Source organism: Diadema antillarum, unplaced genomic scaffold (genome assembly GCF_040938485.1).
Source record: "Diadema antillarum isolate AM-2024a unplaced genomic scaffold, OU_Dant_1.0 seq00000081_RagTag, whole genome shotgun sequence".
NCBI classification, from domain to species: Eukaryota; Metazoa; Echinodermata; class Echinoidea; order Diadematoida; family Diadematidae; genus Diadema; species Diadema antillarum.
In genome coordinates this window covers 2,037,317-2,049,900 of record NW_027271174.1, presented here as the reverse complement: position 1 = coordinate 2,049,900, position 12,584 = coordinate 2,037,317, and the positions used below count along the sequence as shown (strand labels likewise).

Genomic DNA, 12,584 nt, shown 5'->3' with positions numbered 1-12,584 from the left:
CTGAGGAGGTTATCTCGCCGATTTTGTCGGCTCGCCCTTAGATATCCAATTAACTTAGATTGATATAGCTAGAATTGTAACGAGATAATTAAATCGTTTGATTTTGTTCATAATCAGGAGCGAGCGATGAAAGAGCAGGAGGTATGATGAATGTTTGATACACCAGCAATAAAAATTCTTTGGTCAGGCGATCAATAATTGTAGCGCGCTCTCCACACAAAAGCAAAGGGGCTCTGAATAGAAACCGAGCACAGTGCAATATACTATTGTAGCTGCTATCAGATATACGGCTCGTGCATCACTGTCTAGAACTGAATTATCGTCTGCGTATTTGTCTTTTGGTATAATAGTATGTTTCCTGTCTGATTCATCTCATTCCGTTACCTTTATCGATTTATAAAATCAGCTGCACCTTGGTGATAAAATGTAATCATTTTTTTTAATCTGTTCTGTAAAGCAAAATCTATCAACAATAATTATGACTCTCATTCAGTATGCTTTCAGATTGTGGGATGAAAATTAGTCTGACTACTCTCTCTATTAATAGACGCACTAATTACATCGCTTTTTTCATAATGTGATTCAACTTACTCTATAGGCCATGATTGTGTATTTCACATTAAAACCAATTGGCTTATTGCCTGCGTGTGATATAATGGTCAAAGCACGGGTATAGCTGAACGGGAATTAGCTGGTAGAGCAAAGGGACCTCGGTTGCGTTGTCATGACAATGGATCGCATCAGTCCAATTCCCGGGTGATTAAGCCTCGCTCGTGTTTTCCCCCTTTGAAGGTCATTTTTTACACATTTCAGAATCAATTTCAACAAAAGTGAGAACCCCGGTCGGGGCATGGTAGGCTTCTGCGCATACATTATGCAGTATATTGTATACATTGTCTTTTGGTTTCACAGAGAAATTGCTTAATCTGCCCGTTCCATCAAAGAATGATAGCAAAATTTAGGTATTGATAACAGCTGTACAAAAAAAAAATGAGACAAAAGGTTCGATAGCATGAAAGTTTATTCAGTGTGCATTGCAATATAGAATGGTGGTGTAGGTTCATGTTGAGTCAGTTCTAAGAGGCGGGACTTTTAAATAAACATGAAACATTCATTTTTGATCGATTAGAATTTCTGAATAAATAGTCAATCAAGTCTCCTTTGTCTGTTTACGCAGCTTTCCCCTCAACTTCGTGAACGCGCCAGAAGTCATCCCACCAATATGGCTGCCCATTCCCCATCGATAGTTTGGCAGCTTACACTCACTGTTCTCCTTCTCATGGTACACGAAGGTAAGATCTTTACAAATATCTTGAAAGTTTGTGCAATGGCTTTTATATGAATTCATTCAACACGGACACATTCTTTCCTGGAAAAGACAAAGAACAAACAAAAAAATAGTACGATTCTAATTGCATGTTGTTGTTGTTTTTGTTCAAAATTTCCCCTGTTATCGAGGAAGTGAAAAGGGGAAGTGTACCATAATTGCACGGCATTTTATGTTTCATTACCATGGATCTACAAGATTGTGATGTAGATTTGTAAACGAAACAAAATCACTTTAGCTTCCTCCCGACATTTCTAGTTCGTAGTATTTCAGCTGCGGGTATGATTATTGTACCATATATAATGTGCACGGCTATCAACTTCTATCTCACTTCTCCAATTTATGAAACTAAATATGATTTGGTTTTTGATGTTCCCAGGTGTCGGCCAGCAGCAGACGATTACCATCCAACCATCGAGTAGCACCGAATTCGTCGGCGATTCCGTCCTGCTCCTGTGTTCGATCACCGACAAGGAGGGCGCGGTCACTTGGGTCAAGGACGGCACCACGGCCATCTCGAGTGACCGGACGATCATCGATCCGACGCAGACGTCGAAATACCAGATCCTCGGCGACGACATCGCTGGCAGTTTCAATCTAAACATCCTCGACCTCACTGAGGACGACTCGGGCGACTATGTGTGCCGAGTTTCAGCAGCGGGAACGAGTACGGAGGTCGCGTCTGACACGGCCACTCTTATTGTCGAACGTGAGTTAGGGCTCGTGACATTCTATTTTGCTATATCAAAAGTTTTCATATCAAAAACTTTATGAAACAACAGACAGAAACACCATTGAAAACCATCTGTTATCTTATTCTAAAGTTCGTGAATTTTCTGGAACAGATGGTAATAATTGAAAGTAAAGCACAATAATGATATTTAGCAGACTATAATATTACTGTGTTTGTTCTTTTTTTTCGCTATGCAGCAATTCCTGTCCAAGCCTTTGTCACGGAGCCGACCAGTGCCCAGGCCACCACCGATAACTCGGCCGTCCTGCAGTGCGTCATCGAAAACAAGGAGGGTAATGTCGAGTGGGTCAAAGACGGTGTCGTCATCAGCAACAACACCCAGATCACAGACTCGTCGCTTATTCGGTACAGCATCACGGGCACTGCCGCCGACGGCGAGTATAACCTACAGGTGAGCAGCAATCTCACACTATAATGAGTATCGTGCCAGATAAGGCATGGGTTTAGATCATTATTTATGTTCTCCCCTTTAACACATTTACCTTATAACTCTTCTCGTAGACTGAATCTCTTCACGTATTATGGAAAACAGAGAATATAATATTTTTCCATTATTAAAGATTAATTTAACCAGCTAACATGTACGAAAGCTCCTTGAACACAGCTTAATGCAATAATGTTACGTATAATTATGGTTACGATTGCTTCACGTATAAGATTATTTTCATATTTCCATTTACAAAATTCCATAAAGTGATGGCATCGTAGGCAACAGTCTTCACTAGCATTCATAATTGAGCTTTAGGGGAAACGCTACTTGAAATATAGAGTAATCTGAATTTTTTTTTTTCGTCTGTCTGTCCAACAACAGATTGTGACGGTAGAAATGTCGGACGCCGGCACCTACCGTTGCCAGGTTACCGCTGCCGGAAACAGCGCCGCAATCACATCCGGGGATGCCCTGCTTACGGTGCGCGATTCCAGCGAGGTGCAGAGTATCGTTGTTCCGCCTTCGGACAAGACGGCCACCGTTGGAACGTCCGTTACACTGGTCTGCTACGTGTCGGCGCTGTCCGGGTCGGTGCGCTGGTTGAAGGACGGCGTCCAGATCAGCGAGAATCGCGAACTCGTGAACGGAGATACAAGGTAAGGAAGGTTTTCTTGTGTTTAAAACAAAAGATGTCCCCCTTTTTCACTGGAACCTGGGATCGTTTACATAAATCTACTAACCCTTGGTACACTGACACAATTAATGTTTTCAAGAAAAGTAAGAAGATGTTTGGTTATGTCCTGTCCCTGTTTAGATGATACTAGGAGACATTTTCGTAATCATGGATTCAATCCAAGACATGAGGTTTCATCGTAATAAAACATTGAGGAAAACTTGTGTCAAAACTTATTAAAATTCCATCAGTCCTGGACTTTGTGCAGAGTGTTGTATTGAGGATGTTGATTACCATAGCAACATGCAATTGCTCATAAACTGATGTGTTCCTTTCCTCCTCCGCCCTCTCCACAGTGGTAGGATCTCTATCATCGGCAACGACGAGGACGGCGAGTATAACTTTTACATCAGCGAGGTCGAGGACGACGACCAGGCCTTGTATTTCTGCGTCCTGTCGGCTTCGGACACCGACTCGTCCGTGGCTTCGTCTCCAGCCACGCTTACCGTTTCGCGTAAGTCGAAATCGTGGTCGGGTAGAAGAGTTTGTTTAACATCCTTGTCGGAGAAGTGCAGCGACAAACATGGCTAATGATGTAGTAGTTTCTGGATCAGACCTAGCGATAATGTGATGGTACATGTATAGCAGTGAATAACGACGGGTAAAGACAAATGGGATGGGGATACATGTATCTCATAATATTGACAGAAAGCGAGGGAACGAGCCATGATCAGGACATATTTGATAGTTCGACTTGATATTTTACAACGAAACTCGAAGCAATTATTGAGATGTTGGAATATCTAAGCACACCATTATGTCAAAAAATGCAACAACACCTATTATGTTAAATGTCCATTCACCAGAGCGTTAAAACAACGAGTAGATTGGTATTTTCGATGTCTTTTTTCTTGGTGGTACAGCTGCCGAGGCCCCGAATTCTCTCTCGCCGACTTGCACCCTCACTCCGTCTGAGAACCTCAGCGAAAACGACGCCGTGACCCTGACCTGCGAGTCCACCGGCGGCACACCGCAACCAACGCTGCGGTGGTCGAACGACGTCGACGCCAATGCCGACTCGGGCAACCAGACACAGGACTCGTCGTCGGCCACGAACACGCTGTCGCTGATCCTCACCAAGGACCTAAGCGGAGTGGTCTACACCTGTCGCTCCACGCATCCCGCCTACTCCGAGCCGGTAGAGTGCTCCCTGTCGCCTTTAGATTTCCAAAGTAAGTTTGCACTTGTTTGCACTCTTGTGTCATCACAAATTGCTGAGCTATCGAACCACTTCCATCGCTTTAGTGGTCTTTGTCAAACGGCCATGTGCCAGTCTTACCTAAGAACGCTTACACAAATATGCAAAGTATGAATGTTTTCTCGAAGAAAATGTATGTACAGGGACATTGGGAAAATAATTTCGATAACCACTGATGGTGGTTTTGCCAACTAGAAAAAAAAAAGATACCACAGTACACTGCATTCTCTTCTTGCATCTTTCGACGACCATAGCAACAACCATCTGTTACATTACCCCTAACATTTCCTTCATTCTCCTTCAAACTCTCACAGTTATTGCAACCATCAACGTGACGCTTGACGTGAGTACCCTAACCATTGAGGAGGACAAGCAAGGAATGTTGGTGTGCTCGGCGGCCGGTGACCCGCCAGTCCTGGGCTACACGTGGTACTACAACGGCGCTGAGATCGTTACCACTGACGAAAGGTGAGAACAACAGAATTTTAATTCTTCCCACCATCAAATCACCTAAGAGAATTATACTGTAGCAATCACGAAATCCCTCTACATATCATGAATAAAAAACCGTTTGCAGTTGAAAGTATAATGTCTGAAATTATCATAACAATTCACTAATCATACGTTATACGGAGATGATTATTCTTTGCATGTATTACGTACTTAGCTATTCATAATACACTTCGTTAAAGTTGTTGAAACTGCAATCAGTTAAATGAACGATGAGATACCGGCACTTAGTGCTGTGTAAAGCATTTAATAATGATTAAAAAAAACCCCGGAACACGTGAGTAAGAAACGGCGTTTTTCATTCGCTCTCCACGCAGGTTTCTGATTTCAACAACCAATAGCAAGGACAGTTCTACCCTGACGATAGTGAGTGCAACTCTGAGTATGGACGAGTCCACCATCCAGTGCAGGGCACACAATCGTATCGATGAACGGACGGACAGTGTGCTGCTGAAGATCAAAGGTAAACTTCCTTCAACATCTGGAAGCATCATTTTACAATTCTCGACACGCAAAAATTGATCCAGAGGGCTGCACAGTGAAACATGATTATGATAATGAGAATCACCGTGACATTCACATCGTACGTTACATAAGATATAGATCCTTCCTTTCCCTTCGTTTTACATCAAAATTTAATGACTAATTTTATGACTAAAGGTATGATTAATATCTCTAGAGGGTACAGGTTGCTTACTCTCTGCATAAAGCAGTGTATGTGACGCACCTCGTATCTTTCAAAACAATCTGACAAATCGGGCCAACCGACACATGGTGGCGCCCTTGATAAACAGCGCCACCATACAGCCTAGTTAAAAAGAAATGCCTCATCTGTATCAATGCGATCATCACGTTTGTGAGTGTAGGTTTGTGTGATTGGAGACTAATCAGCATCTCTGCTCATGTCTTTGTATCTGCAGAGGACAACCTCACGACGTACGTTCTGGCTGCTCTGGGTCTCATTGCCACCATCATCTTCGTCGCCATCGTTGTCGGCTTCATCATCTGGGTCTGCTACAGGATGAAGAAGAAGAACCAGAAAGGTGAGGACAGTCAAGCACACATTCACCCAGCTTAGCTAATGATTGCCTTGAGACGTACCACATTCAAACGAAAACTGGCTCACCTGCTATATTTGTAGTTTTGCCTTTCATGAGAAAAAGTCACGTCATCTCTAGAAATGAGAGAGATAGAAATGAGAATGATAAGATAAATGATGTCTGAAATTAGGAAGAAGGGAAAATGGTGCAAAGCCTTTTATGTGTGCATCATTATTTTGATGTATGATCATATTTTAATATCAACATTGACAATAACGATTAAAACGGATCCTTTTCGTTCGAAGAGATTATGATAATAAATGCTGTGAAGTTGTGCCACAGGATGCATTTTGTAATGTGACGGGTTTCCTACTTTTCTTTCCCACCACAGTTTACCCCGACCACGAGGCACAGGGCGAAGCCAAGCGCATGCCGAACACGAACTACTTCATCGGGGCGACAAACATGGGTGGTACCATGATTCCCAACGGGACTGTGGTGAAGACTGAGAACGAGGAGACAAAGAAGAAGCACCGCAAACACAAGGACAGGAAACATAGGAAGCACCGCAAAGAGAAGAAGGACAAATCCAAGGTGCTGGACCACGATGCTTCACGGACGCCCAACCCGCTGAGCACGCGCGACGGAGACCACGAGGTGCTACCCACCATCACCGGCTACAAGAGGCCGGGGGCCAGCAGCCGCGACCCCGGAGTCTACCCGACCTACCCTGCAGGAATGTACCCCATCGACGGACACTCGCCGCTCCCGCACTACCAGGACGGGTATCCGGCCGGTGAGCCAAACGCGGGCAGGAGGTCGTCCGTGGAGAAGTCCGGCAGGAGAAGCTCGAAGGACGCCAAGATCTCGCTGTCGCCGGGAGAGTACCAGGCACGGGATGAGTACGAGAGGAAGTTGCGAGAGCTGCAGGGACTTCGATCCGACCTCGTCAACGCCGACGAAGAGAAGAAGAAAAAGAAGAAGCACAAGAAGCACAAGAAAGACGTAAGTTTTCTTTTCCTAGCAACAAACTTTAATTTTATAACTCTTTGCTCGAATATTTTCTTTAAATGTATCCAGAAATATTTGCACCCCTAAATAATAAACTTGTCAAAGTTATGAATGACTGACGTATCAGTTCCATGGTAACATTTCCAGTTTGTTAGGGCGAAAACACGATCAATTCACAGTTGCATATGAAGCCTGAAATGAATGCCAGTGAATTAAAGCGTTGAGTGGAATGAAATGTTCTCACCAGTTATCATACTTTTTATTATCATATATTACACATAATATACATTTTTCATTTATCACTCTTCATCATATGTGTATAGATAAGATGAATGAATGATTAATCGTTGGTTCTCCTTTTTCTGATCTTTTCCCCTCCACAGAAGTCAAAGAAGGAATCTTCGCGGTGAGAGACAAGCTTTCTTGGAAGATGAATGGACTATACTTCCTTGACAGTACTCTGAGCTGTGATTGGCTGTGAGTGAACCAACGTCTACCATGCGTATTCTTGCCATTCTATAATACCTTGGTACTTCTCGTGCTGCCGGAACTGTTTTCGCACCGACAAAGAGAAGTTATACCACACTCGACTGCAGAGTAATGGCCAGAGAAAGGAACGGCCGCGGAATAATCTGCACACATTGGCAAGACTTGGACAATGGGAAAAGTTGCAGTGGAAGGCACGCGAATCGTTGCTATTGTGACGTCGAAGCGGGAAACACTGAATGGAATTGTTTAATGAGAAATGTACACGATATGTGTAGCTAAACTAAACGACTGGTGTTACATCAATGCAACGAACATCTTGATGTGTGTGACATCACGATGTGAAATTATAGACGACTTATATGATATTCTTCATGTATTTCAGTCTGTTTGATTTGTGCAAACAAACAGTGATGATAACAACACAAGTCTTGGCACTTCTCATTTTGTACTATACTCATATTGATGGATGTGGACACCACTTTGTCTTTGATAATTCTCCAATCGATACACAGTATTACTGCAATGGTGGACAGAAAGGAACAACTGTTTCTATTGCGCATGTAAATGGTTTTGATGATACATATACAACTCATTTATCCCCAAAAGTTTGTGTGTTTTTCTTTGTATGATACTTTTTTTTATTTATATAAGTCAGAGTTTACGAGACCACAAAATAGCAATACCAAATTTTACGGTGTAAACAAAGTTTACCACTTTAATGAAAGACCCCCAGAGTTACGCAGAATCATAAAAGCATGTTTGTTGGGTGCGCAGATTCGTGAAACTGGATTAACAATGCTTCCTTTGTGACGTCACTAGAAGGTGACAATGACGTGTCCGGAATGGTGTCTTACAATGGTATATCTTTCTGCCTTCCAAAGTTTCAGCAGGAATTTAACCTTATCTCAATGATGTGCCAAAGCGGAGAAACATTGGCGAACAGAGCTTACCAGTGAGATAAATCAAAGATTTCTATCAACTATAGCTTTACGACGAATATTCTTTAAGGGAATGAACGGCGGTTCATTAACATGCAAAGTGTACAATAACAATAACAATTGTGAACAATTGGCTGTACTAGATATGTCTGTGAAATAAATTTATGAACTGTTAGTCATGATCAAATGAAAATATTCTTCTTACATTTTCCTTTGTTATTGTCATCGCAGGAGACCCATGAGATGATTTAAGCAGTTACACACACGCACACACACACACACACACACACACACTCACAGACAGACAGACAGACACAAACACACACACATTATATATATATATACATATATATATACATATATATATACATATGCATATATATATATATATGTATATACATATACATATATATACATATATATATATACATATATATATATATATATATATATATATTCTTTTCGTCGCAAGGATAAAGCGTTTTATACATGTATATGACATTTTAGATTTTTATGATATATATACATAATGTATATATATATATATATATGTACAATATACATATATCATATATATGTAAACATATATATAGGCTTATATATGTATATTATAGATATATATTTGATTATTTTGATTAATACCATCTTCAAAATAGAATTTGCCATTGACTTGATAAAGCCCTATGGGTGAAAATTCGTTAAAACAACCGTACGTCTTCCACCGAGTTTCATTAATTACTTCTGTTGCGAACCAATGTCTTCTTAGACTCCGAGCAGAAACCCTTTGCTGTTATTCATATATATAATATAATGTATACACATTACATTATGTATATATATATGAAGGGTTTGTTTGCAAAAACCGATAAGTCCATTTTTGAAGATTTTGAAGTACGATCTCTGTCATAAAGTGCAAAATAATACCTTTTAAATGATATATTGGTCACTGCATATAAAGGTATATTTTTCAAGTTATGGTCAAAAGAAGCAAACATTTTCTTATTATTCTCCTTATTTTTCTTGAACTTTAATCGCAAATATCTCCATTTGGCAAATATGGACTTATCGGTTTTTGCAGACAAACTCTTCATATATATGTATATATATATATATATATATACATATATATATATATATATCTATATATGATGCTAAATGCAGTATACTCCCTTAAACCTTCAACGTACACATACATTAAATTCTATTCTGGTGTATTTTTAATGCTTAGATAATCTGAGAGTAACATGAATAATATGAACATTCGACTTTTTAGATGAAACTGAAAGTCACAATGCGCCTTGGAATAATAATAGTACATGTACCAAATAAAGAGAGGGCGCATTCTAATATTTAGCATTCGTACTCAAGACCCGTTGCAGCGGGTATACGAGTGAACATGCAATAGTGTGCGGCCTAAATTTGTGAAAAGATAATTCGTGAGCCATTGCATATCTACGTTCATGCCCTGTACCTGGAAAGAAGCTCCTTGACTTGTTGATGATTGTTTGGGGTTCTTTCATGTGTCAGTTATCGAAGGCTTCTATGTCCTTGTATAATGCAACATTCGATAGGTACGTTTTTACATGTGCTCTTCGTTGTGTCTAAATATAGCGCGACTGTATGTTGTGTTTGGTTTCTGATTATTATGGTGCTTTTGCGGTTGTTTGAATCTTTGTCTGAAGTTTGTCGTTTGTAGATAGCCAGGGGACATTGTTTGCATGTGAGGCTGTACACTACGTTCTTACTGTTGCAATCCCCTGACGTCGAACGGAGGATGCATGTGGCCGAATCCGATTTTGATTTCTGTATCTGTTACTGGATGGTCGCATATCTGACATCTGTTTTTCCCATATATTTGGTTGCCAGTCACTGCCAGTAGGTATGGTCGGTTTGTGGACTTGTGATCGCGTTTGCTGACTTTGAGATACGGCGATTGTCTTTGGGCATGCAGAGAATGTAGGCCTGCTGCTACCTCGGGGCCAAGTGATGGAACTTGTTTAAAGGGGCATTTCAGATGATTTTCATAATTTCACATCATGTAGTACATAAATCGACAAGCCTAAGTATAGATTTGTGGAATTTATTGTGGTCCTCGAACAGAGAAACCAGTATTCTGAAAAATCTTAAACAAATTACACTGAACAGTGTTGATGACAGCAGCCTCATATATTTCAGAAATGTAGCAGTGTACTTCCATTACAATACCACTTTTTTAACAATTTCACCTGTGTAGAATCTATGCACGCCTTCTTCTTTTGTTCTGCATTCTTGAGCCCCAGCTCATGCATTCTTATGGTGAGGCTGCCATGTCATCATCCTTGTTCATTGCAATGTTATAAATTTTGAAAACATTCTTATTCCTCATCCCAATCACTATAAATTCTGAAACTCCGTCTTCGGTATAACTAATTTATAGTTGTTCAAATGTAAAAGTCTGAAAATCGTCTGGAGGTCTCCTTTAAGTGTCGGCCATACCTTCCAAACCTCTTTAACGAATTGATGTGTCGTTTGATAGTATGTCGTTACAAAAACCTTTGTCTTTGGGTCTGTGGTCTTCACGATTTCGTAAATGATGAGCGTCTTTTTGCTATCACGCAGTCCCTACCTGCTTGTACGATGTCTAAGGGTACCCCGCTGCAACAAAATTGTCCCAGCTTCAAAGACGCATCCAGAAATTCCTTGTGATCAGAAATGATTCGTATTGAGCGGAGCATTTGACTATACACATCAGATTTACTGTGGACACCTCTAGATCAAAGGTACACTTTCTTGATGTGACTATCCGCAAACAAGGAGGAGAGCAATGAACACGTCTGTTTACCACAAACCAAAAGACAATCAGACGTACCTTTAAAAGCACAACAGCTTCCATCATAATCACATTAAAGGTATACTGTTTGCCATTTGGGAGCAGTGATTTCAAAAATGTTCGAGTTATCATTTTGATGCATAATATGTGTAGGTCAGTTGTATCACAAAACATCCTACCATACAAACATTCCGCAATAAAACCTATAATATGAGGAGATATCACCATTTTTCTCAATATAACATAACTGTAGACGGTTTATTCTAGAAACAATTTCACGATAGCTACTGTTCACATAATGAATATTTAACAATACTTAACATTGATTATACTGATTGACATTTTTACAGTGGTTGTTTCTATTCCTAACTCACATTTTAGAACTATTTTGAAGCACTAAAGCTGTGTTTCTGTTTCATCTGCAGTGGTAAATAACGTCTTCAAGAGGTCACACGTATAGTTAAAGGAGACCTTCAGATGACTTTTAGACATTTACATTTGAACAACTATAAATCATAATTGCTGAGAAACAGAGTTTCGGAATTTATATTGATTGGGATAAGAAACAAGAGTGTTTGCAAAATTTATAGCAAATTGCAATGAACAAGGATGATGACATGGCAGCCTCACCTTAAGAATGCATGAGTTTGAGAACAAAAGAAGAAGACATACATAGATTCTACACAGGTGAACTTGTTAATCAAGTGGTATTGTAATAGAAGTACGCTGCTACATTTCTAAAATATACGACAAGGTTGTACGAGGCTTCTATGTCATCAACATTGTTCAGTGTAAGTTGTTTAAGACTTTTTCAGTGTATTGGTTTCTCTGCTCAAGGACCACAATAAATTTCACAAATCTATACATGGAGCTGTCGATTTATGTACTACATGACGTGAAATTTTGAGAATCGTCTGGAATTCCCCTTTAAATGTATGTGCAGTCTATGGCCAGTGTTATATTATGTTCTGTCTTTTGTTGTCGTTTGTCAGGATCTATCATCTGATCAGGCCATTTGTTAAAATATAAGTTGCTAGCGGAAGGGTTTCCACAGATATATTCAAACTGATTTTCGTAATACGACAAAGAGGAGGGCACATCCACGAAATTAATAAGTTAGTTTCGATCAAAATATTTGGTCTTGATTCATGGAGGTACTTCTGAGCTACTCACTTCTTATAAATTGGACTATGTTATCTGAGTGTACTTATAAATGTGATTCATACTAATTCGAGTTTGAATTAGTATAAACACGATTACAAACAATAGTATAGGACACGGAAATAATCATTCGAGGTTTGTTGACAAAGATTTCAGTTTCAACACAAAACAAAAATGTACAATT

At 40.1% G+C, this 12,584-nt stretch overlaps 1 protein-coding gene across 1 annotated transcript in view; it reads left to right on the top strand.

Annotated features, from left to right (window-relative positions):
* The first annotated feature begins 1,222 nt into the window (after nucleotides 1-1,222).
* The window catches only part of LOC139726223 (uncharacterized), a 67,216-nt gene continuing 55,854 nt past the window's right edge, over nucleotides 1,223-12,584 (top strand). The window contains exons 1-10 of the mRNA XM_071637290.1: nucleotides 1,223-1,292; nucleotides 1,707-2,036; nucleotides 2,258-2,472; nucleotides 2,893-3,167; nucleotides 3,541-3,698; nucleotides 4,108-4,416; nucleotides 4,757-4,910; nucleotides 5,270-5,415; nucleotides 5,873-5,995; nucleotides 6,384-6,997. Coding sequence (XP_071493391.1) covers nucleotides 1,223-1,292; nucleotides 1,707-2,036; nucleotides 2,258-2,472; nucleotides 2,893-3,167; nucleotides 3,541-3,698; nucleotides 4,108-4,416; nucleotides 4,757-4,910; nucleotides 5,270-5,415; nucleotides 5,873-5,995; nucleotides 6,384-6,997 — 2,394 coding nt within the window. The remainder of the gene's footprint in view (nucleotides 1,293-1,706; nucleotides 2,037-2,257; nucleotides 2,473-2,892; nucleotides 3,168-3,540; nucleotides 3,699-4,107; nucleotides 4,417-4,756; nucleotides 4,911-5,269; nucleotides 5,416-5,872; nucleotides 5,996-6,383; nucleotides 6,998-12,584) is intronic.